The sequence below is a fragment of the Delphinus delphis genome, chromosome X (assembly GCF_949987515.2).
Source record: "Delphinus delphis chromosome X, mDelDel1.2, whole genome shotgun sequence".
NCBI lineage: Eukaryota > Metazoa > Chordata > Mammalia > Artiodactyla > Delphinidae > Delphinus > Delphinus delphis.
Window position 1 is genome coordinate 28,053,296 of NC_082704.1, and position 23,687 is coordinate 28,076,982.

A 23,687-nucleotide genomic window follows, 5' to 3' on the forward strand; every position below is an offset into this window, starting at 1 on the left:
TGTCATACCACTGTACCTTGAAAGAGAATGTGATATTTAAGTCTGGTCACTTTTCCTCCATCTGTGTACATTCACATCTGATGAGTTAACTCAGTCTTAATTCATATTTCCTTTTTATTATTTTATCCCATTTCATCAATTGTATTACAAATTAATGTTAAAAACCAGTTTACAACAAAAACTTCGACTAGATTTCTCTTTATACATGTGATCACGCCAGAGATTTTTCTCTTGTCCTACACTGAACTGTGTTCCTAATTAACTCACAGTTCGATCTACAAAATACTTTGAAATAGAGTTTTGAAAAGTATATGGATGTTTTAGGTTGTAAGTAGATTATCCAATAGATAATCCCTTAGCATCACTAAACTGAAGTGATTTTCATTCATTATGAGCACTTTCCCTCAAAGGATGTGCATATGTAATCATTTCTGAATGATTCACAGCTAAACAAAAGTTCATGAAACTGGAACCAAAATTTTCGTCTAAAGTAGACCAGTGACCTGGCTCATTAGCATATTTTTCATAAGCATATTGCTGAAGTATATAGATAGATGCAATTAGAGACTTTTCTTTCAAATGATGTGATCCACCATCATATGTTTGGCTTTCTTTCATATAATTATAATTGCAGATTTTATATATATATATATATATATTTTTTTTTTTTTTTTTTTTTTTTTTTTTGGCTGTGTTGGGTCTTCGTTGCTGCGTGCGGGCTTCTCATTGCAGTGGCTTCTCTTGTTGCGGAGCACGGGCTCTAGGCTCATGGGCTTCGGTAATTGTGGCTCACAGGCTCTAGAACGCAGGCTCAGTAGTTGTGACTCACGGGCTTAGTTGCTCCGCGGCATATGGGATCTTCCCAGACCAGGGCTTGAGCCTGTGTCCCCTGCATTGGCAGGCGGATTCTTAACCACTGCGCCACCAGGGAAGCCCGCAGATTATAGTTTTGAATAGTGGATATTATTTGATTGCTGATGCAGCCTTGCAGATAGCCTGATCTGGGATGAATAGTCCTTTAAAATAAAATAGCAGTAAGGAAAGTCGATGTTATTTATTTATTTATTTTGGCACTTATATGCTAAATATGAACTGATACACTTCTGTACCAGGGAGCAAAGTTTGCAATTAGTTTAGTTACTGTGGTTTATATGAATTATGCAACATGGTATTTGTTAGTAGATGATGTTGAGAATTTACTATTATTTTTATATCACTTAGTCCTTTGGAAAGTAATTATTTCTTTCACTGTGATCTCTTTGCAAGCAAGTATCCCGCCTGCTCTTTTTACATATCTCCTAGTGCAGTGGCTGGCACATAGCAGGTGTTCAGATATTGAGTTGATGAATGAATTTTTAAAAATTTATTTATTTATTTATGGCTACACCGTGCAGCATGTGGGATCTTAGTTCCCCAACCAGGGATCGAACGCAGGCCCCCTGCTTTGGAAGTATGGAGTCTTAACCACTGGACCACTGGGGAAATCCCCAATGAATGAATCTAGAGAGAGTAGTTTTTAGGTCTGTAGCCTTGTGCAAATTATTTCACTCAAAGTGTGTTGCATTTCTTCATTTCATATATAGAGGAATCTAATAAATTACAGTCTTGTTAGAGAGTAAGTTACAGCTATCTTTCCTACGAAAAGAACTAATCCAAAATCCTGATTCTGTTCCTTGCTTTCCGATAAGTACCATGATGCTGACACAGACTGAAAGTAATTTTAATAGAAGCCATTTACCAGTGACCAGAAAACTTTAGTCATGGTTCATCAAATTGTAATTTGATAAAGAAAGTAAGATTATAATCTCTTCCAAGAGAGCAACTACTCTTAAAGTTAAGAGTTATTTGACTTATTTTCACATGTCCTTTACCATGAGGGGAAAACTATTTTAGACAAATTTCTGTTTTAAAACTAGTATGTTTGTACTTAATTGATAATGTGTTTTCTGTGTATAGTTTGAAAACAAGAATGGCTGACTAGGATAAAAGGAAATCTGAGTAGGGTTTAGGAAAAATAAATTTTAAATTAGTACTCAAATAAATGATCCACATTTACTTATGTTCTGAATTGTTTTATACTTAAAAAGGCTAAACCCGGGGCCACGGCAGTGAAAGCGTTGAGTCCTAACCACTGGACCACCAGGGAACTCCCAGCAGATATTCAATTTAAATTAAGTTTTCCTCCTATCAGAAATATTTTAAATAAATGCTTTTACACATTGCTTGGTTAACAATAGGACAAAAAGGCATAGCAGTTACTAATGTATGAAAACAGCATATTCTAAAGCAAAACAATTGATAGTTTGTGAATAAATTTGGATTTTTATTTATTCTCAAATCATTAAATATGTATTTACTTTGAATTATTTGCCAGAATGTGCAACTAGTTAAGGAGGGCTAGTCCAAGGAGCTTTGAATGCAAGAGCGTAGGCTATGGCTTTTGTTCAGCAAGCAGAGAGGAGTGATTGAATACTGCTCTTGGAAAACTGTCTCCACTAGTGAAGGGGCTTCTAGTGTGTGGAAACCTTTCCTCCTTCACAGCTCCCTCCCAGAGGTGCAGGTCCCGTCCCTATCCTTTTGTCTTTTATTCTTTTTTCTTTTGCCCTACCCAGGTACGTGGGGGGGGTTTCTTGCCTTTTGGGAGGTCTGAGGTCTTCTGCCAGCGTTCAGTAGGTGTTCTGTAGGAGTTGTTCCACACGTAGATGTATTTTGATGTGTTTGTGGGGAGGAAGGTGATCTCCACGTCTCCCTCCTCCGCTTTTTTTTTTTTTTTTTTTTGCGGTACGCGGGCCTCTCACTGTTGTGGCCTCTCCCGCTGCAGAGCACAGGCTCCGGACGTGCAGGCTCAGCGGCCATGGCTCACGGGCCCAGCCGCTCCGCGGCATGTGGGATCTTCCCAGACCGGGGCACGAACCCGTGTCCCCTGCATCGGCAGGCGGACTCTCAACCACTGCGCCACCAGGGAAGCCCTCCTCCGCTATCCTGAAGGTCCCCCCGGTCCTCCACCCCACCCCACCCCACCCCGTCTCCCCCCGCCCCGCCCCCGCCAAAACTATAAATACAATCACAGTATGTGAAGATGCTATACTGTAACAAATATGTAAGTTATGTTACTAACCAAATCCAAGGAAGAGGTAATAGATACCCAAAGTGTGGTAGGGGCAGTGAGAGTGGAGAGATGGTGAAAGACGCATACTAGGGAGATACTTAGTAGTACTTTGTCAGTTGCCTGGGCATAGGAGAGGGGGGAGAACTAGGGGTCTAAGATGACTGAAATATTTTGATGATAACAACTTTATTTTAGAATCCAGAATATCCTATCTATGTCTCTCTTGAATGCGTGACATCTAGATACATTTGAGATTCCTGAACTTCCTTCTGACTGACCAAGCTTCCAGGAATAATCATTAAGAACTATGTAGTCAAATTCATTTCCCTTGCGAGTACCTTTAAATAAGCCAGTTTTCTCCTTAAAGCATGATCTAGAAAAAGATTGGATTTGGGACATTTAAAATGACTTATTGCTTCAAGAAATAGCTTGTTGTAGATGGGATGAGTTGAGGGGAATAGCATTTAGGCCAGCATTTTCCAACTAGCTGGCCAAACTTTTGACACCCTGACACTCATCTTGGTGAGTCTTCTCTGCGTCCTTCTCACCTGCACTCCGAGAGTCAGAAATTATAAATTGGGGTGTGAAACACTGGTTTAAAGGACGGTATGGAAGGAAGGAAGGGAATGCTTCTCTCTTGCTTAATATCCTTCTGTCCTATTTGTCTCAAACAGACGGAGGCAGTACTTCATTACTACTTCACAATTCATAGATCGCTTCTGCAAAACACATACACAGTCTGAAAATGCTCCAATTAGCTTCTATTCAAAATTCCCACTTAGATGACTGGGAAATGTGAGTGCTGGATGCCTACTGTCATGTTGTTTAAATTATACGGTCTGCCTCTACCCTTTTTGCGTTCCACCCAAGAACACAAACTTTCTTTAAGCCAGAGACCATAATGTTCCTAAAAAGAAACACCTTTCCCTCAAAGTGGCAAACTCCTCAATGAATTATAATTTGCATCTACTCCCTCAAAAAAAAAAAAATAACCAGTCTCCCTTTCAGGAAGTCATTACCAATTTTATCAAGAATACTTACTATTTGGGGTAAACATAGTCATGGTACATAAATACTTTATGCAAAGGACTCCTTCCTTAGCGTTGCTGTACGATGGACAAAATCTTATAAAAGTGTTTTTTTTTTTTTTTTTTTTTTTTTTTTTTTTTGCGGTACGCGGGCCTCTCACTGTTGTGGCCTCTCCCGTTGCGGAGCACAGGCTCTGGACGCGCAGGCTCAGCGGCCATGGCTCACGGGCCCAGCTGCTCCGCGGCATGTGGGATCTTCCCGGACCGGGGCACGAACCCGTGTCCCCTGCATCGGCAGGCGGACTCTCAACCACTGCGCCACCAGAGAAGCGCAAGAGGGATAAGTTAAAGTCTTAGAGCTAAGTTTTATTTTAAAAAAAAACCTTAATGGTGAGGCAAATATGTACAAAGTGGAAAATAATGTTAATATGAAAAATTGTACTAAAATTAGACTTTTTGCTTTGCCAAGCTCCACGTCTGAAACAAACTTGAGAGAGCTATCCTTAGTGTTATTCTCAGACTCTTTGGGTTTAGAGTCTGTCTTCTGATTTCTCTTTTTGTATTACCTTCCCCTGTCTTAAAACTATTGGCTGTCATATTAAAACATTGGTGTGATTAAATCATATTAAACATTATATTTAAATGAATGATTTGATACATTCATTGAAATAATTAGAGATACTGCTAGGTCATTGCAAAATCAAGGTTGAGATTTGTTACATTTATTACAGGCTTTGAAGACAGAATCAGTGGGACTCGTAGAGCTGCCAATTATAATTCTTAAAACATGGAGTACAATTGGCTATTACTTTTAAGTTGGAAAGTCTTACTCTTTATTGTTTTTTTTCTTATCATGTTTCCTTTTAAAAGAAAAATAAACATGCCCTTAAGACCTGGTCATGAATTACTGACTTTGCGAAGCTGAATATAACTAGGAAATTCAGAAAAGACAGAAAAGGATTGGATTTTTATCACTTGATTAATGATTCCTCCTGTTCCCAAAGAGATTTGTCTCAGTGATTTCTAACTGGTTTTGAGTTTGTGGAATCTGCCTTTATAATAAACTCTAAAATTGGATAACTTGGATGTTTGAATATTTAATAATCTGAAATTTTAGGCATGTGAAAGCTCAGTTCTTTAATAATACACTTTTGCATTGATACGCACTATAGCACCATAGTCAAATTTCAAAGTCAGTGAGCTACAGATAATAGGAATAAAGTGATACTTTGGTTAATATAAATCCTCTGGGAGCAAAAAGCTCCTTTATAGAAAAGTGGCATGCGTGTTGGAGCTCCGGTTCAGTTTCTTCATCTGGGGATAGAAGAAGGAGAAGGCATGCTCCTGACCTCAGGTATAGCTCAGACTTCTCACTGGCCAGGCTGGTGCTGGCTGTAGGGGGGCAGGGAGCATCCTTTCAGAGGATTATAACTATTTCCTCTGTGCACTGGGAACGGGACTATTGATGGTGATGGGAGTCCGTGCTGTTTCCCCCAACCTACACATCCATATTGCTCTCTCTCTCCCACCACTACCACTTGTGTACTTGCTCACCTTATATGGCTTCTTAAGGCAAGGGAGCTTCAACTTCGACTTAGCTTTTTTTATATAGTAGGTATGGAATCAACATTTAGAATTCATTTTTTTTTAATTGAAGTATAGTTGATTTACAATGTTGTATTAGTTTCAGGTGTACATACAACATAGTGATTCAATATTTTTATAGATTATACTCTTGTATTTCTGCTTCAGGTATCTATCATCTATCTATCTATATCTTTCATCCAAATATTATGATAAATGTAAAGAATGAGAAATAGTATATAAACCAAAAGTAGAATTTTCTAGTCTAGATGCATGAGACTTGATGTAGTTTAATTGGTATATGAATTTTAAAAGGTGAAGGAAGACTAAAGTTTTGAAATATGGTAGACAGAAGGAGCAAACATTAATCTGAAAGTGTTTCAGGGACAGGATTGAGGTATTCAATGCAAATGCTTTATGGTTTGGATAATTAACTTTCATCCTGTTAGAGTAGACTATCATTTGTCATTCCATTTGTTTAGCCCAATTCCCTCATCTGTGTCATAGTGCTATTTCTGTGATGGCGATGGGTGGCTTTGGAATTCAGAATCTGTTCTTTTAAATGTTGGTATCCGTAATGTCAAGTTCTCCCTAAATCTGATCTGAGTTATATCCTAGGATATGCTCCCTCCTGACCCCAGATGTGTTGGGAGAATGGCATGAGAGATTTTTAGCATTGGTATTGTTGTTATGGAAGTAGTGGTAAAAGTGGGTAATTTTAGACTGAAGTAGTTCAACCAACAAATTGCTTCCCTATAACAGAATGTGTCTCTCTGAGATCTTCCTCATGTTTATAAATTAAACACTGAAACGTTGATTGCTTTATGGCCTCTACTCTGCTATTTTTCATTTTTTAGGCTTGGTGTGATGGGAACAATTTGGTCTCTGGAATCAGACTCAGGTTCAAGTCATAGTTACCAGATTCTTGGTGAGGCCTTAAACTCTCTGAGCTTCAGTCTCCTGTCTTTAAAATGGGATTGTTATGAGGATTAAGTAGCATAGAGAACGTGTCTGGCACACTGCCTAGTACACAGCAGGTGCTGGGTAGATTATCTTATTCCTATGTTAAAACTGACATCAGCTATTTATTAATGTGATTTTATTTTACATGTGACAGACATTTGCATATAAAGAAGCTTCTTTACATTGGAAAATCATTTTACAGTCTGGCCCTATCACCTTGAAAGTTTTTTCTCTTTTGTGGGCTCTGGTATATAGCTGCAGCAGAAAAGAAAGCCTCAGAAAGGTTAGCAGCTATTTTATATCATCTATGCTAAAGATTTCCATTAGCAGATTTATTGCAAGTTGACAATAATGTACTTATACTTATGTCATTAAAAAATACAAATAACTAACCAAAGCTTTATCTTTTCTTGACTTCTTTCAGGCAAACACCTTGTTGAGGAGACACGTTCTCCATAGTTTCTTAAATAGTGATTAATTTACGCCTTCTTAAGAGAAGTTGCTCCCACGGGGAGATCGGGGACATCAGCTCCGTGCTTTGTGACCACCTAGAGGGGTGGGATAGGGAGGGTGGGAGGGAGATGTAAGAGGGAGGGGATATGGGGATGTATGTATCTGTATAGCTGATTCACTTTGTTATACAGCAGAAACTAACACAACATTGTAAAGCAGTTATACTCCAATAAAGATGTTAAGAAAACAAAGAGAGAAGTTGCTATGATATTTATGATTTCCTTGTACAGTGATACCGTAAATGTCATTTTAGTTGGGACGTATCTTTATTTTTTTATTTTTTAAAATCTTTTATTTATTTTTTAAAGCAGTTTATTTATTTATTTATTTTTGGCCCTGCCGTGTGGCTTGTGGGATCTTAGTTCCCCGACCAGGGATTGAACCCAGGACCCCTGCAGTGGAAGCGCAGAGTCCTAACTACTAGATGCCAGGGAATTCCTGGGACATATCTTCAAATATTTTAGGTTTTAAGGTGTTTTTCTTTTAAAGAAAATACCAGGCTTATTTTATATATATTAACTTACTTCATGAATTGGAAATTTTCCTTCTTAATTTTAAAAACACTTCCTTTTTTTTCTTAATGGAAATTGAGAGAATGTGTGTGTGTGTGTGTGTGTGTGTATCATTCAGTTTTTGATGGGAGGCGTGAAGGAGAGCTGATTCTAAATTTTGTGTGGTAGGAAGATTATTAATATCTTTAGAATTCAATGGAGAATGCATACTTTGAATCTATAGAAAAATCAATGGGAAATGACTAATATCATCTTAAGCTTTTAATTTATTTCTCATGGGGGAAGGAAATACCTTGACGGATTTAGCACTCAAATTCAAATGAATGTGAGAACAGGTGGCTGAATTTTTCCCCCACCTGCCAATGCAACTTTATAGCAAGAAATGTTTCATTTAGCAAATGCTACAGCTAGCAGACACTTCTCTGTTTCAGAGCAGAAAAACAAATGGCGGGGGAGTTCTTCTTTGAAGAAAGCCTTTTTCTTGATTTTCTTTTTAAATTGTGAGTGTGAGAAATATGTATTTTCTTCTTCTGGGGGACGGGTGGTGAAGCGTGAGTCAGTGCCTTGATTAACCAAGCTGACTTGTTGTGTTGTTATACCATTCATGACTTTTATTTTTGTTTTGTTTTGTTGTTGTTGCACTTCTTGCACACCAACCCACTGGCGCTGACTTTCAGTTAGAATAATATTATTACTCTGGGAAATTGCAGTATTTGAATAATACTTTTGACACTAACTCAGAAACCCCTGTTCTTTTGTTACGGTGGCATTATGTTATTAGAATTACATACATTGTTAGGTTTAACCACTTTGTAATGTGGTAGTCACAAGCAAGAAGTGCTGTCACACTGATCAGGAGCTGAAGAGAGAAAAGTTAAAGGCATTGATATACTTTTACCTTTCTGGTTTTTCTCTGATTCACTTATTTTTTTCCCGCAGAAATGAAATCAAGTAAAGGGAACAACTTGACATGTATTCTGATAGTCTTGGGCAGTATGTTTCCTCTGCAAGTGCATGTATCCTATCAGCATGTTTTATTGAGACTGATGAGTGTCCTAAGACTATTTGAGGCTTTGGAACCAAACGATGCAATTACGAGATACTCTTCCCTTCCCCATATGGCATACCAACAAACCCGATTGCTATAGTGAATTCTAAGTACACGGTTCTTCATAGAACATCTACCAAACTATTACCTCTACAGAACTATTCATTGTAGAAAACATATTTGAACCAGATTGACAGACCACTCTTGCTGCAGCCCACCCACCAGTAATACACAGTCTTTTATTGTCATGATGTTCAGTGTAAAAAGGAAAAGAATGTGTACATTTGATGATTTTAAATTTTTCATTAAAAAATCCATGAGTGAACAATGCCGTGCTGACGGCAGGGGCTTAATATTTATTTGCACTAGCAATTTTGAGAGTATATCTTCTACTCTACTCTTTTATAAGTTTACAGATTTGCTTTAATTTGCATATTCTGGAGTACGAATGGAGTTGAACATTTTTCTATCTGTTAATCATTTGTACTTTTATATTTATGAATTGTGTCCCTATGTCATTTACACCTGTTTCCCTTGGGGTAATTTTTTAAATATGGAAGGCTTTGAGGCAACATTACAATGTTAGTATCACCCTGTTAACATGTGACAATTGCTTAGACTATTTCCTTTGTCTTCAAATACTAGTACAAAGAAATGCCACAGTCTCTGTATGTTTGGTTTGACCACCTTTGCAGAGCTTTCAGTAAGACCATCAGGCAGTGCTTCCATCTCTACCTAATGCTCTTCGAAAAAGTAATTGTTCTCTTTGAGCAAGTGCACTTGAGTGACTCATGTACACTTTGTGAAAGATTGCTTTCATGCTCTGTGGTTGGTCACTGTTTACAAAATAAGATGTGTCCGGCGGTAGTGGGGCGGGCGGGAATGGTGTGGTAGCAATATGTAGACGCTGGAAGAAAAAGATTCAATTTTTCAAAAGAAAATTGATGAACACAATCTCTCTCCCATGAATAATTTTACAGTTTTGATGAAATAGGACTATTTGGACAGGGTTTGCTTGATTCTAAATTGGCATGTAAAAGTGAATCCAAATAACAATTGTTTTTTGTTTTTTTTTTTTGTTTTTTTTTTTTTTCTCTCCAAATAACAATTGTTTAAAGCCGACTTAGGAATTATTCTTCCATGAGTTTACATAGGACAAAAGCCTTTCCACATAATTATCTTATAAACTTCAAAGCTATTATGTACTTATCTCCTGTAAACAGTTGATTTTTCAGATTGATGGACTGGAGGAGAGCAGAGGTATTCTATTATTAGGCAGTCTTGGAGGAGTTAGTGGTAATTAATAATCCTACTGTGTTTCTGACTGCCAGCGTTACCTCATGGAGTTAACTCTCAGACTGGGAAGTTATTTAGAACATGAAATTTCTTTAGAAAATCTGTCCTGAGGAGGTTAATCCCTCTGTACCGGGGTTTCTCAACCTTGGCATTCTTGAAAGTTTTGCCTGAGCACTGCTTTGCCGTGGAGACCTTTCCTGTGCCTTGTAGGATGTTTAACAGCATCCCACCAGATGAGAGTAGCAACGCCTCACTACCCTGCGACCACGTAAAGTGTTTCCAGACATTGATGCCCCTCCCCGCACTGAGAACCACTGCTCCTTTTATTGCTTTCAACCATATGACTTAGAAAGGATAAGATTAAAAATGTTATTTGTTCTTGGAATTACTCAGATAATCATTCCTTTAAGGATAGTTTGATGTCATTTGTGGCTTGGAGTTTGCAGAGAGGTTTCACCTCCTTGCACTGTTGAAGAACAATGCTCTTCACATCCAGTCAATAGACTTAGTGAGTAGGAGATAGAAGGGAATATTGAATCCGCTGGGGAGGTTGACATGACATGTGCTGTTACTGATGCAGAAATAATAGGGAATGTTCTGAATGTTTAAAAGTCAAAAGATGTTGATAAGAAGTCATGAAAAAGATGATTTTAGTGAAGACTTCTTTAGCTTTTGAAGTAATTAGTTAGAAAGCCAGACATATTATCTTGCCAAGAATAGGCTGCATTTTTATATTCTGCCTTTCGATTTTAAGAGCAAGAGACAAATGACATGGAAACAAGTTGTGATCTGTAGTTTATTTAAAAAAAAAAAACAATTTCCAGGATATGTCATAGGGGCAGTGCGGTTTCAGCTTTACTCCTGTCCCGTTTACATCTGTGGTTCTGTGAAATAATAATTGACGGTCATTTAAGGCACTGCATGATAAAGAAATGTCTCTGGAATGATCCACAGAAATGAGATTCTGTATTCATTCAGATGACATATATTAAACCTCTCATGTGCCAGGTTCTGTGCAGGGAATACAGAAACTAATGAAACATTCTGCTTGAATGTCCCATTAAAATAATTCTGGATGAATGGAAAATTTCTGGTTAGGGGTACCAGTCACCATCAATCTATTTCCCACTTTTCCATTTGATTCTGTAATTAAATGTCTGTCTGCAAAAGCTGGTTAAAAGTATCTGCAAATGTATGTATGCTATATATCATGTATATAATTTCTTTTAAAAAGCTATTTCTGAAGCTAGTGGAAAACTATATTCATTTTCTTTTATGCTTGTTAAAATCTTATTTAAATTATTATCTTCTTTATTAAATATCCATGAGAGTTGAATAAAACATGGTTATATATTATTAATTCATTTTTTGGTTATACTATGGCTCTAATATCGTTAAGAAGAATTGATGTCACCCTTAAGGCCAGGATTTTTGCTAATTATTGCAGGATTTAAAGCCATTTGGTTGGTGTCAAAATTCAAAAAGGAGAATCTTTGTTAAAAGTATGGTATTGTTGTAAAACTTTTTTTCCTATTAAAACTGATCAACTTAGATTATAGGTATGGTAGGGAAAAAATGAAATCTTTATGGTATTGGATAGAGACGAGTTAGAGAAACCAATAATTCAACCTTCGGGAAGTTAGAAATAAATAGGAAAAAGGCATAGTTCTAGCACTTGGAAATCCATTCTTCCTTCCTCCCTTCTTAATGTCCATTTTAGCAGTCTGCCCATCATGAATGCACAAACCCGTTCAGAAGCATGGGGCTCCCTGCTCTCAGGTGATTCAGAAACAGTTTTAGCAGTGTACACTTAAGGAAACACAAGTCTGCCTAGTCTAAGGAATAATGAAAGGTTGTACCACAATGGTCAATTTTTAGTGTAACCTGAGGCCTTTAACTATTATTTCGCCATTTTCTCTGTGAAACTAACTACAGGTTGACTACAGGTTCTCTAATGCTTTTGATGGTCCCTGAAAAATGTGATATATACACGGGCATAGCTTACGTTTATTATTTTTATTATTTGTTTGTTTGGAAAGATGAAAAGGCCACTACACTGTAGCTGTTTCGCTAAATAATCCCAAGTGATTATTTAGTGAGAGATACTGCTAGAAAAAGGAATTCTTTCATGTGTAAATTTTTTTGTTCAGTTGGGGTTGATTAGAACTATAGTAACACAAGAGGAAGTAATGTATTAGGATGCCACAGTTAATCTTTGACTTTTACTTATGGGGTCTTTGGAGTTTGGAAACAGACTAAACTTAGATTCAAATCCTGTTCCAGTCCCTTTAATAACTTTGTGACCTTAGGTAAGTAATTTGTAACCCTTCTGTAGCTCATTTTCCCTACCCTTAATAAAAAGGAGATACTAGTAATACCTGTTGCAGTGGATTGTTTTGAGGATTATATGAGATCATGTGTGTAAATTTCTTGGCAATACCTGATATATAGTGACTGTTCAATAAATGGTAAATGTTACGTTTATCTTTCTAAAAGCAGGGATTCCAAAGTACTTTTAACTGTGAATAACACAATTTGATGGTATTGCTACCTAAACCACCCAATAGCAAAACAATTACTCTGGCACTAGAGAAACAAACCCTTTGTAATTATAGTTTTGAGCCAGCTTTTAGTTGATTTCTCAGTTCCCATTTATCTATTCTGACCTCGGAAAGCTTTTTACAAATATATATCTATTTCTTCTATGATGTAGAATGGTATGAGCCTAAAATACAGTGAAACAACATTCAGTATATTCCGTGGTCAGATGATTGGCACATAATCAGAGAGTGTCTGTTTCTCTAAATCATCCAGTTGTTGTGAATTATATGACAAGTTTTCATTGGTTTTTCTTTCTGATTTCAAAACCTTTTCAGATCTCTAGTGGAAGAGGAAGACCAACACATGAAATTGTCCCTTGGAAGCAGCGAAATGGGCCTCTCCTCCCATTTGCAGTCTTCCAAGGCAGGAACCACACGCATCTTTACCAGCAATACCCACAGTTCTGTGGTGTTACAGGTAATCTCACTGTTGCATTATTCATAGCTTTAAAAACCACCCAGGGTTTTTGTGGTGTGGGATGTCACTAGTGGGAGAGGTTGTGCCTGTGTGTGGACAGGGGGTTTGTGGGAACTCTGCTCAGTTTTGCTGTGAACCTAAAACTGCTCTTTAAAATAAAGTTTATGAATAAAAAAAACAAAGAGCAAACAAATAGAGGAGAAACCTTGAGGGGGGGAAAACTGCATACCTTCCTGCTGTTAAAAAAAATTCTGAGTTCATTCTTTGTTTCATTTGTGTAAGGGAGGTCTTGCTGTCATGCCACATTCTTACAGAATGTTGTGTCTGGCAACGTTGACTTTTCATTATGTCTCAGCCAAGGTAAATATCACAAAGTCCCCATATTAAAGTTTCTAGTTCCTCCCTCACAACCTATTTTCCCATCACCTTTATCGTAGTTCTCAAGATCGTATTTATTTGGTGTCTCAACTCACATTGGCAATTGTAGGTATGGGAGTAGGGGTGAGGGCCGCTGGACGCAAACACACTGATACATGCAGAAGTAATAACTGACATCAAAGGAGAGGACAGAAAAACAATAGAAAGCCAAAAGAACACCAAAGCCCTGCAATGTGGGGCTGTGTAACATAGGGATAAGCTGTCCAAGTACTTCTGACTATTGTGGACACTCCCTGACCTCGGTGGATGTTGCTGAGTTACAGAGCAATAGTGTAATGCTTGATGTCCATAAATTCCTGTTAGATATAGTCAAATTATATCAGTCTTCTCAGCTTAGTAAGTTAAGGAAAATAAATCCTTCTAAATCTATTTTTTAAAGAAATTTCCCCCGATGAATTTGGTATGAATGCATATCCTTGGTCAAGAACCATGATAGTCCAGCAGTATATAGTATATAGTATAGTATATAGCATAACGGGAGACGGAAGCTTGCACTTTGCTGTGTGGCCTCGCTGTGCCATGTAATTTCTCTGGGATTCATTTTCCTTATCTCCAGACTATGACTCTCGAGTGGGAGATTTCTAAATTTTCTTCTAGTTCCCATTTGTGATTCATTGAAATCTCATTTTTCCAATGTTTCAATTCTAATGGGATCTGGTTCATCATATCATCAACAGAAATGAGAGGGTCAGGAAGGAAAAGCTTCCCATCTCCTGGTATCTTAGTTTATGTAAATGGTTTAATTGTTGGTTTTACAAGATTACGGGAGGAAGAGAATAAGGGGTCAAACAGTTAGGAAAAGCATGAAAGGAAGAGGTTTTTTGTTATATTAAAGTACTTTCTCTAAAGAAACATAGAAACTCACTTACCCCTCCGCTATACTTCTGCCCTATCCATGACCATAGTCATGTGTTAAAGCCAATTTTTGTGGTCCTGCTAATTTTTAAAGTTTACCTTAAACCAACTAATGAAAGCCACTGCAGTGCAAAGAGATTTAGAACAGTGGTCCTCAAATTTTATTGCATATCAGAATCACAAGGAGAAGGGCTTGTTAAACAGTGAGCAGTGGGCCCCATCTCAGAGTTTCTGATTCAAAAACTCTGAGGGTCGGGCCCAGAAATGTGCATTTCTAACAAGTTTCCAGGTGATGCTGTAGGTCCAGGGAGCATACTTTTTGGAAACACTGTTCTAGAGGCAGGGTCCTTTTTACACCAAGAGAGATGGCCTCTCCCTTTCTCCCTATGTATCATATGGACATTACAAGTTATTGTTATAATGGGGACACACTGGAAGTAGCTTAAATATCCATCAGTAGGGAAATGGTTACTCAAATTACGTTGCATCAAAACTGTGTAATACTGTGCAGTCACTAAAAAGAGTGAGCTAGATCTGTGTGTACTGAATGGAAAGGAAATATTAAATGAAAAAATAATAGGACAGCTGTGGCATAGCTACACAATGGAATATTATTCAGCTCTATAAGGGAATGAATTTCTGATACAAGCTACAACGTGGATTAACCTGGAAAACATTATGCTAAGTGAAAGAAACTAGTCACGAAGAGCATATTTTCTATGATTCCATTCATACGAAATTTGCGGAATAGGGAAATGTACAGAGACAGAACATAGACTAGTGATTGCTCAGAATTGGAGAAAATCAGAGGATATAAGGATGATAGCTAAAGGATGCGGGGTTTCTTTTTGAGGTGATGAAAAATCCTAAAATTGATTGTGGAGATGGTTGTACATATACTGAATTGTACAGTTTAAATGGGTGGATTGACATGTATTCACTGCTATATTTAAAATGGATAACCAACAAGGACCCAATGTATAGCACAGGGAACTCTGCTCAATATTCTGTAACAGCCTAATTGGGAAAAGAATTTAAAGAAGAATAGATACGTGTATGTGTATAACTGAATCACTTTGTTGTACACCTGAAACTTACACAACACTGTGAATCAACTATACCCCAATATAAAATAATAAGTTAAAAAAATAAATGGGTATATTGTATGGTATGTTAGTTATATCTTCATAAAGCTACTTAAAAAAAAGTAACAGGGCAATATATATTGTATAATCCCGTCTATTTGTAGAAATAATATACAATATGTACACATATACATGCATGTAAATGCATAGCAAAAGGTCTGGAAACATTAGGGAGGCTGGTGAATGATGTCTTACACTTTGCTCTGGGTAATCCTGCACTGTTTAATTTTTTTTACTATGGAAATATTTTTGTGTCTAACTTAAAAAATATAATGGTGACCAAACAGTTGTAGCTGGGTCTTAGAACCCTTAGCTCTGTCACGTTTTAGCTTGGCTTTTGTTGATCTAGGCTGGCAGTAGGAATGGAGATGTGAAAGTAACCCGAGAGTTCATTCTTTCTTCAACTGATTTTTTATGTTATAATATTTTCTGTGGTGGTGTAGAGGTACCACTCCATATTGCTATTGAAAAACATTGTATGCTCTCTTTAAAAGTCTATTAAGGGCTTCCCTGGTGGCGCAGTGGTTGAGAGTCCGCCTGCCGATGCAGGGGACACGGGTTCGTGCCCCGGTCCGGGAAGATCCCACATGCCACGGAGCGGCTGGGCCCGTGAGCCATGGCCGCTGAGCCTGCGCGTCCGGAGCCTGCGCGTCCGGAGCCTGTGCTCTGCAACGGAAGAGGCCATAACAGTGAAAGGCCCGCGTACCGCAAAAAAAAAAAAAAAAAAAAAAGTCTATTAAAAATTATGTTCTCACTAACTGAGATTTTTTAAGTCCAAGCACTAACAGAGACTGGGGTTTTTTGGTATCTAATCTTAGGTGTATGGTTGTCAAGGGAACAAGCTAGAGAAGTGTTTAATGTGTAAATGTTATCATTGTTTTAAAATTAGCAATCACACAAGCTCCAGCTTCAAAAGGCATTGAAAGTAGCTGTCAGGGGAACAGATCCATGGGGAAAAACTATTTAAAGAAGTCTCACTCTGAAGGATACCCTAGTGCACAACTACAGTGGGAAGGACATGAGTTTAGGCTAAAAGTGGAATCCTAGTTACCAGCTAGTTATGTGACTTTGGGAAAGTCTCTATCCCCTACGGGCCAGTTTCCTTATCGGTAATGTGCGTAGTGGATGTGAGGATTAAATGTGACAATTTATGGGAAAGTAAGGTGCATAATAAATATCCACTTATTTTCCTTCCATTTGAGCCAAACAGGGAAGGTGTCAGAGGAAATGTTGATCAGAAGTGATGGGTGTGCCAAAGAAGGTGTCCATCTGGTTGGCTTGATCTGCTCCAGCAGACTGTCTCCACTGAATAGGCTTCTGGAAACTAGGCTGTCAAAGAAAGTGCCTGGAAATAATTTTGATACCTGATAGGCTCGAATTCCTAGAATTCTGAACCAATTCCGGGAGAATTCATGATGGAGTTAGCAGTGCAAAATACTTTTACTCAAGTAAGGAAGATTAACCAGGGTTTGCTTAAGTAGTAATTGGTGAAGTCAAGAATTATTTCACTTCCCTCACTCCTTTACTACTGCTACAACTGTGGTTACTTCTAATGGAAAACGTCCATCCTTTGGCTTCACCCTGTTATCCCAGGTTGTTAACATCTTTTAAACCCCATACTACGGTGATTCATCAAATCATACCCTTCTTAGCATCTTCATTTTTTTAAAGTAACAACTTTAATTTTCATCTATATTATCATCTTGTATGTATCCATTAGTAGTCATTCCCCATCTACCCCCAACCCCTTTCCTAACCCTAGACGATCATTAGTCTACTATTTATCTCTATAGTTTTACCTATTCTATATATTTCATGTAAATGGAATTATACAATGTATGGTCTTTTGTGACTGGTTTCTTTTACTTAGCATGGTGTTTTCAAGGTTCCTCCACACTATAGTATGCATCAGTACTTTTTTCCTTTTTATGACTAAATAATATTCCGTTGTATGGGTATACCACTTTTATAAAAATCCATTCATCCATTCATGGACATTTGGGTTGTTTCCACTTTTTGGCTATTGTGAATAATCATGCTGTGAACATTCATGTGTGAGTGTCTGTATGGACATGTTTTCATCTATCTTTTGTGTATACCTAGGAGTGGAATTGTCGGGTGATATATCATTGTGTTTAATCTTTTGAACAACTGCCAGGGTGTTTTCCCAAGTGACTGTGTTTTACGTTCCCATCAGTAAAGTATGAGGATTCCAATTTTTCTATATTCTTGCCAACACGTGTTATCTATCTTTTTGATTATTGCCATACTAGAAGGTGTGAAGTGGTATCTTATGGTTTTGATTTGTATTTCCCTGAGTACTAATGATATTGAGCATCTTTTCATTTTTGCTTATGGCCACTTGCATATCATCTTTGGAGAACTGTCTCTTCAGGTCAGTTCTCCATTTTTTTAGCTGAGTTATTTATCTTTGTATTATTCAGTGGTAAGAGTTCTTTATATATTCTAGACACAAATCCGCTAGCAGATACATGATTTGCAAGTATTTTCTCCCAGCACCTTCAGTTTTGTGGTCCCTTATTGGTCTTCCATAACTACTCTGCCAATCTTCAGTCCTTTATCCATTCGACCATATGATCTTTGCTACTGCTTTACCTTAGTAGAGTTAATGGGACAGATAGTCAAGGCAAATTTCTGGAAGACTTCTGATTTTTCATTATTCTCTAAACATATGTTATTCTTTTATACTTAAGTATCTTTGCACTCATCCCTTCTCCCTGGAATGCCCTTACTTAAATTTCTTGGTCTGGTAAACCCCTATGTATTCATAACGATCCATCTTAAATGGTCAACGGTAAAACTGGAATTCCAGTTTCGGCCTAAACTCAACATTCTTCCCACTACAGTTATGCAGTGGGTAATTCTGCAAAGTGAGACGTCTGAAAACAGTTTCTCCCATGGATCTGTTCTTCTGACAGCTAATTTCAATGCCTTTTAAAGCTGGAATTTGTGTAACCTAGGCAGAGTCGGCAGCTTCTGCTTTACCCCCCTCTTAGCCCATCAATATTACCTATCAGTGAGATCCACAAGATCTAGAGTCTAATTTGTTGTTTCTGTCTGCGTGTGATCTAGTGCTGGGGTACATGGTGAATGATTAATAAATGTCAATAGATTATAATTATTGTTATTTATTATTAATATTATTATTATCATTGAAAGGGATAATACATATAAAGAGCCTAGCCCAGTACCTGGCACAGAGGAAGTACCCAATGCTTTTTACTGCTCTTATTGATATTGTTTATGGAATAAATGAATTTGGATAGCGCTTATAAGTCACTTTCACATATGCTTGCCTCATTAATATGTGAAACAATTTTGTGATGTACAAAAGGCAACAATTATTATCCCCATTTTATAGATTGGGAAACTGAAGCTCAGGAAAGTTAGAAGGCTTGCCCAAATTCACTTGCCCACTAAGGGACAAAAACCAGGACTTGAACACAGGTTTTCTAAATGTAAATTTGTATTTCTTCTAATCTTGCTCTAAAATCTATTCTCTTTTTAATGTCTTTAAATATTAAGTTTTCACTGAATATAAATATAAAAAGATATATTAAAGGCTAAAAGATAATTTGGCACGAATGATACAGTAAAGATTTTATTCTTAAGAGAAATAACAGAATTACACAGAGTGTCTTCATGCCTGCCTGCCCTTCCTCCCTTCCCCTGTCAAAATGGGGGTGAATGGGGGAACCAAAGAGAAAAAAATGTTAACTGCCATTTGGAAACATCCCTGTTAGGACAAGGAGGCCATAAGTAGAGTACCATGTTTCAGCCTATCAAGCTTGAAAACGCCTCCCGGCTCCAGATGTCTAGATGCCTAATGGATATTTTCTCATGTTAAGATTGGTGCCTATCAGATTGCTCTTCCATACTGCCCTCCATTTTACCTATTTATTTTCTCTGTTCAACTTCAGTTGCAAAGTCAATGACAGATTTGGTTGTATTGTCTCAAGTTATTATCTATGTAATAGACTGCTAAAGAAATGGCTTTTCTCAAGAGCCTATACAAATTAACTTGCATTGCTTTCCAGTGGGCTAACTTCATGAAATACTTATCCTAAGGTAAATGTTTGGGTTGCTGATCGTGTCATGTTGATGAACTGTACCCTATTTAAAAGTTTTATGATCATAAGGTAAGCAACTTTTAAAATATATTATTAGCATAAGAAAGGCATAATGATTTTAGAATAAGTTATATTTTATAAAAGAGGAACTTGAATAATCCAGATTGTTGAAGTTTTTATTAAAATGATACTTTTTATTTCTTTATTTCAGTTTCCTCAATGTCACCTAGAATATAGGGAAATGAATATATAATTTTTCTTAGGGATAGTTCTTCAGGTACTCAGGTTAGGGTACAATAGGTTATTCTAATACTTCCAATTGAGTGTGTATCTTTAGTATATAAGTTGGAAGAGAGTCTACCACCTTTCCTTTTAGGCCACTTTACTGTATCATTACCCTGCTCTTTCAAATGAGTTTTTTTGTTGTTTTGATATTTAGCATGTTTTAAGTGATAGAGAGGACCAGTAGATACCAACCAAGAGTTAAATATGCTCAAATACATACTTTCAATTTCTGATTGTCTCTTGCTAGTATATAAAATACTGTTTGTTACTGATTATTCATCTTATATCTTGCAACCTTGAAAGACTGACTTATTAGTTCTAGAAGCTTTTTTGTAGATTCTCTAGGATTTTCTACATAGACAACCATTTTACCTATAAATAAAGATAATTTTATTTCTTCCTTTCCAGTCTGATGCCTCTTATTTCTTTTTCTTGCCTTATTGCACTGGGTAGAAACTCCAGAAAAATGTTGAATAGAAGTGATCAGAGTGTACATTCATTTTTTTTTTTTTTTTTTTTTTTTGCGGTACGCGGGCCTCTCACTGTTGTGGCCTCTCCAGTTGTGGAGCACAGGCTCTGGATGTGCAGGCTCAGCGGCCATGGCTCATGGGCCCAGCCGCTCCGCGGCACGTGGGATCTTCCCGGACCGGGGCACGAACCCATGTCCCCTGCATCAGCAGGCGGACTCTCAACCACTGCACCACCAGGGAAGCCCCAGAGTGTACATTCTTGCTTTGTCCTAATACTAGGGGGAATGCGTTCATTCTTTCAGCATTAAGTGTGATGTTAGGTTAGGTATAGATTTGAGGAAGTGTCTTTCTGTTCCTAGTTTGCTGAGAGTTTTGTGGGTTTTTTTCCAAATCGAAATTGTTGTTGGATTTTGTCAAACACGTTTTTGCACCTATTGAGATGATCTTATCATTTTTCTTTTTTAGTCTATTAATGTGAATTATATTAATTGATTTTTGAATGCTAAAGCAACTATGCATTATAGGAATAAACACCACTTGCTCATGATGTATTATCCTTTTTATATATTATTAACTTTGATTTGATATAGTAGGAATTTTTGCATCTATGGTCATGAGGGTCTTTGGTCTTAGTTTTCTTTGATTATCTTTGTCTGGTTTCTGTAGGATAATAATGGCCTTGTAGAATGAATTGGGACATGTTTCCGCCTCTTAAGTTTCTGGATCTGTTTTTGTAGAATTGGTGCTATTTCTTCCTTAAATGTAAGGTAGAATTAACCAGGGAAAATTCAGTTTTATAGTATATATATGGCTACTCAGTTTATCTATTTCTTCTAGAGTAATTATTAGCAACTTGTGTCTTTCAAAGAATTTGTCCATTTCAACTGAGTTGTCAAATTTATAGGCATACAGTTGTTCATATTTTCTTGTTATCCTTTTAATGTTTGTAGAGTCTCTACTGATATCACCTCTCTCAATGCTGTTATTGATAATTTGTATTTTCTCCATTTTTTTCCCCCTAATCAGCCTGGCTGGAGTTTTATCAGATGTATGAATCTTCTCAAAGAGCCAGCTTTTTGGTTGCTTTTTAAACATTTCTCTATTTTCCTGTTTTATATTTCATTCATCTCCACTTTGATCTTTATTATTTCCATTCTCCTGTTTAATTTGGAATTAATTTGCTCTGCTCTTTCTAGTTTCTTGAGGAAGCTGAGATCTTTCATCAGACCGATAATAGTCTTTGCTCTGAAATCTATTTTGTCTGATATTATAGTCATGCCAGGTTTCTTTTAATTCGTGTTAGCTTGGCATATCTTTTGCCATCATTTTACTTTTATTTTTAACTAACATACAGTAAAACTGATTTTTTTAAATTGATCTATACATATGTGAGTTTTCACAGATATATTGTTTCATGTAATCATCACCACAATTAAGATGCAGGACTGTTCTATTATCCTAACGTACTCTCTCTTTTTTTTTTATAAATTTATTTATTGTATTATTTATTTATTATTTTTGGCTGTGTTGGGTCTTTGTTGCTGTGCGCGGGGGCTTTCTCTAGTTGTGGCGAACGGGGGCTACTCTTCATTGTGGTGCGTCAGCTTCTCATTGCAGTGGCTTCTCTCTTTGTGCAGCACATGCTCTAGGCGCGTGGGCTTCAGTAGTTGTGGCACACGGGCTCAGTAGTTGTGGCTCATGGGCTCAGTAGTTGTGGCTCACGGACTCTAGAGCACAGGCTCAGTAGTTGTGGCACACGGGCTTAGTTGCTCCGTGGCATGTGGGAACCTCCCGGACCAGGGTTCGAACCCGTGTCCCCTGCATTGGCAGGCGGATTCTCAACCACTGCACCACCAGGGAAGCCCCTAACATACTCTCTTGTTACACTTGGTAGTCACACTCATCCCTACCTCTAAGCCCTGGATACTACTGATCTGTTTTCTGTCACTGTGTTTTTGTCTTTTGAGAATATTATGTAGATGACATCATACAGTCTGTGAGCTCTTGAGACTGGCGTCTTTTACTTTGTGTAATATCTTCAAGATCCATTTACTTTGTTTTGTGTATCAGTAGTCTATTCCTTTTTATTGTTAAGCAGTATTCCACGGTGTGGAATTTTGTGGGGTCTCTTTTTCCTGATCCTCCATCTCCACCATCTCCCCAGTACTCCCAGTTCTGTAGGGCTCTCCTTATGGTCCTCTGGCCTGAAAGCTGGGACTTCATCTGATCAAAAAAGGTTCCTCTCAGAATTTTAGGAATTTGCTGTCACCACTGTTACCGCTGTCACTGTTGCCACCACCAGTGCCTTGGAATTGCCTGGGGATTGGGGCTCAGAGGAAAACAGAGGGGAAAAAAGTGAAATGGATCTTTCTCCACTCCCCGTGAGCTTTCAGAATCCCTTTCCTTGCTCTTCCAGCCAGAAGTAGAGCTTTCTCAGTCTGCTCCCAGATGACTGCCTCCAGGTTATATGATGCCTTAAGTCCAGGCTCGGATACACTGGGGGGGAAAGTAGGGAGTAGGGTGGGGACTCAGCATGAGTTTGGTGGCACTTTTCCTTTCTGATTTCTTCCCCAGTTCTTCTGTTTTCATTAACGTATTTTCTATGTACTTTTAAGCTTTGTGAGGTGGAACCTCACACTTATTCTAGAGCAAACTTTTTCCCAGTACTGAGACAAATCCTTTTGAGTTCTTTACCCAAAGCCCTAGTATTATGACGTTACCAGTCTTGTGGTTTGAATAGGATCTGTTTCCAGCATTTGGCGAACCTTGAAGAGTGTTCCCTGTGCTCCTTTTAGGTGGTTCTTTCCCCCAGACAAATGCACTCATCAGTACTCATCTATATACTTGAGGGGGGATTGTTTGTAGATCTCCACAGCCCTCTCTCTGTGCAGAGCTCCCCTCTTGTATTCTGCCCTACAAACCTAGCTGCCCTAAGACACTCAACCCTGGGAAAATGCTGGGCTTCGCCTGGGTTCCCACTCCCTGTACCTCTGGAAACTCCAGGCCATAAACAATCATGGGGCTCCGCTAACTTGTTTCTCCTCTTTCACAGATCTTCTCCTTCATCCAGCCTGAAACTATTATTTTTTATATATTTTGCCTGATTTTGAGTTGTTTCAAGAAGTAAGGTAAATCCACTCCCTGTTACTTCATCTTTGCTGGAAACAGAAATCTATGGGCTATACATTGACCCTTGAACAATGCAGGGGTCAGGAGTGCCAGCCCTCCATGCAGTCGGCCCTACATATCCACAGTTCCGCATCTCCAGATTCAGCCAATCGCAGATCGTGTAGTACTGTAGTATCAATATTTACTATTGAAAGAAATTCACA

General features: G+C 37.9%; 1 protein-coding gene across 1 annotated transcript in view; it reads left to right on the plus strand.

The window, feature by feature from the left end:
• Window positions 1–23,687, plus strand: part of KLHL13 (kelch like family member 13) — a 60,240-nt gene that overhangs the window by 8,463 nt on the left and 28,090 nt on the right. The window contains exon 2 of the mRNA XM_060002923.1: window positions 12,930–13,071. Coding sequence (XP_059858906.1) covers window positions 12,930–13,071 — 142 coding nt within the window. The remainder of the gene's footprint in view (window positions 1–12,929; window positions 13,072–23,687) is intronic.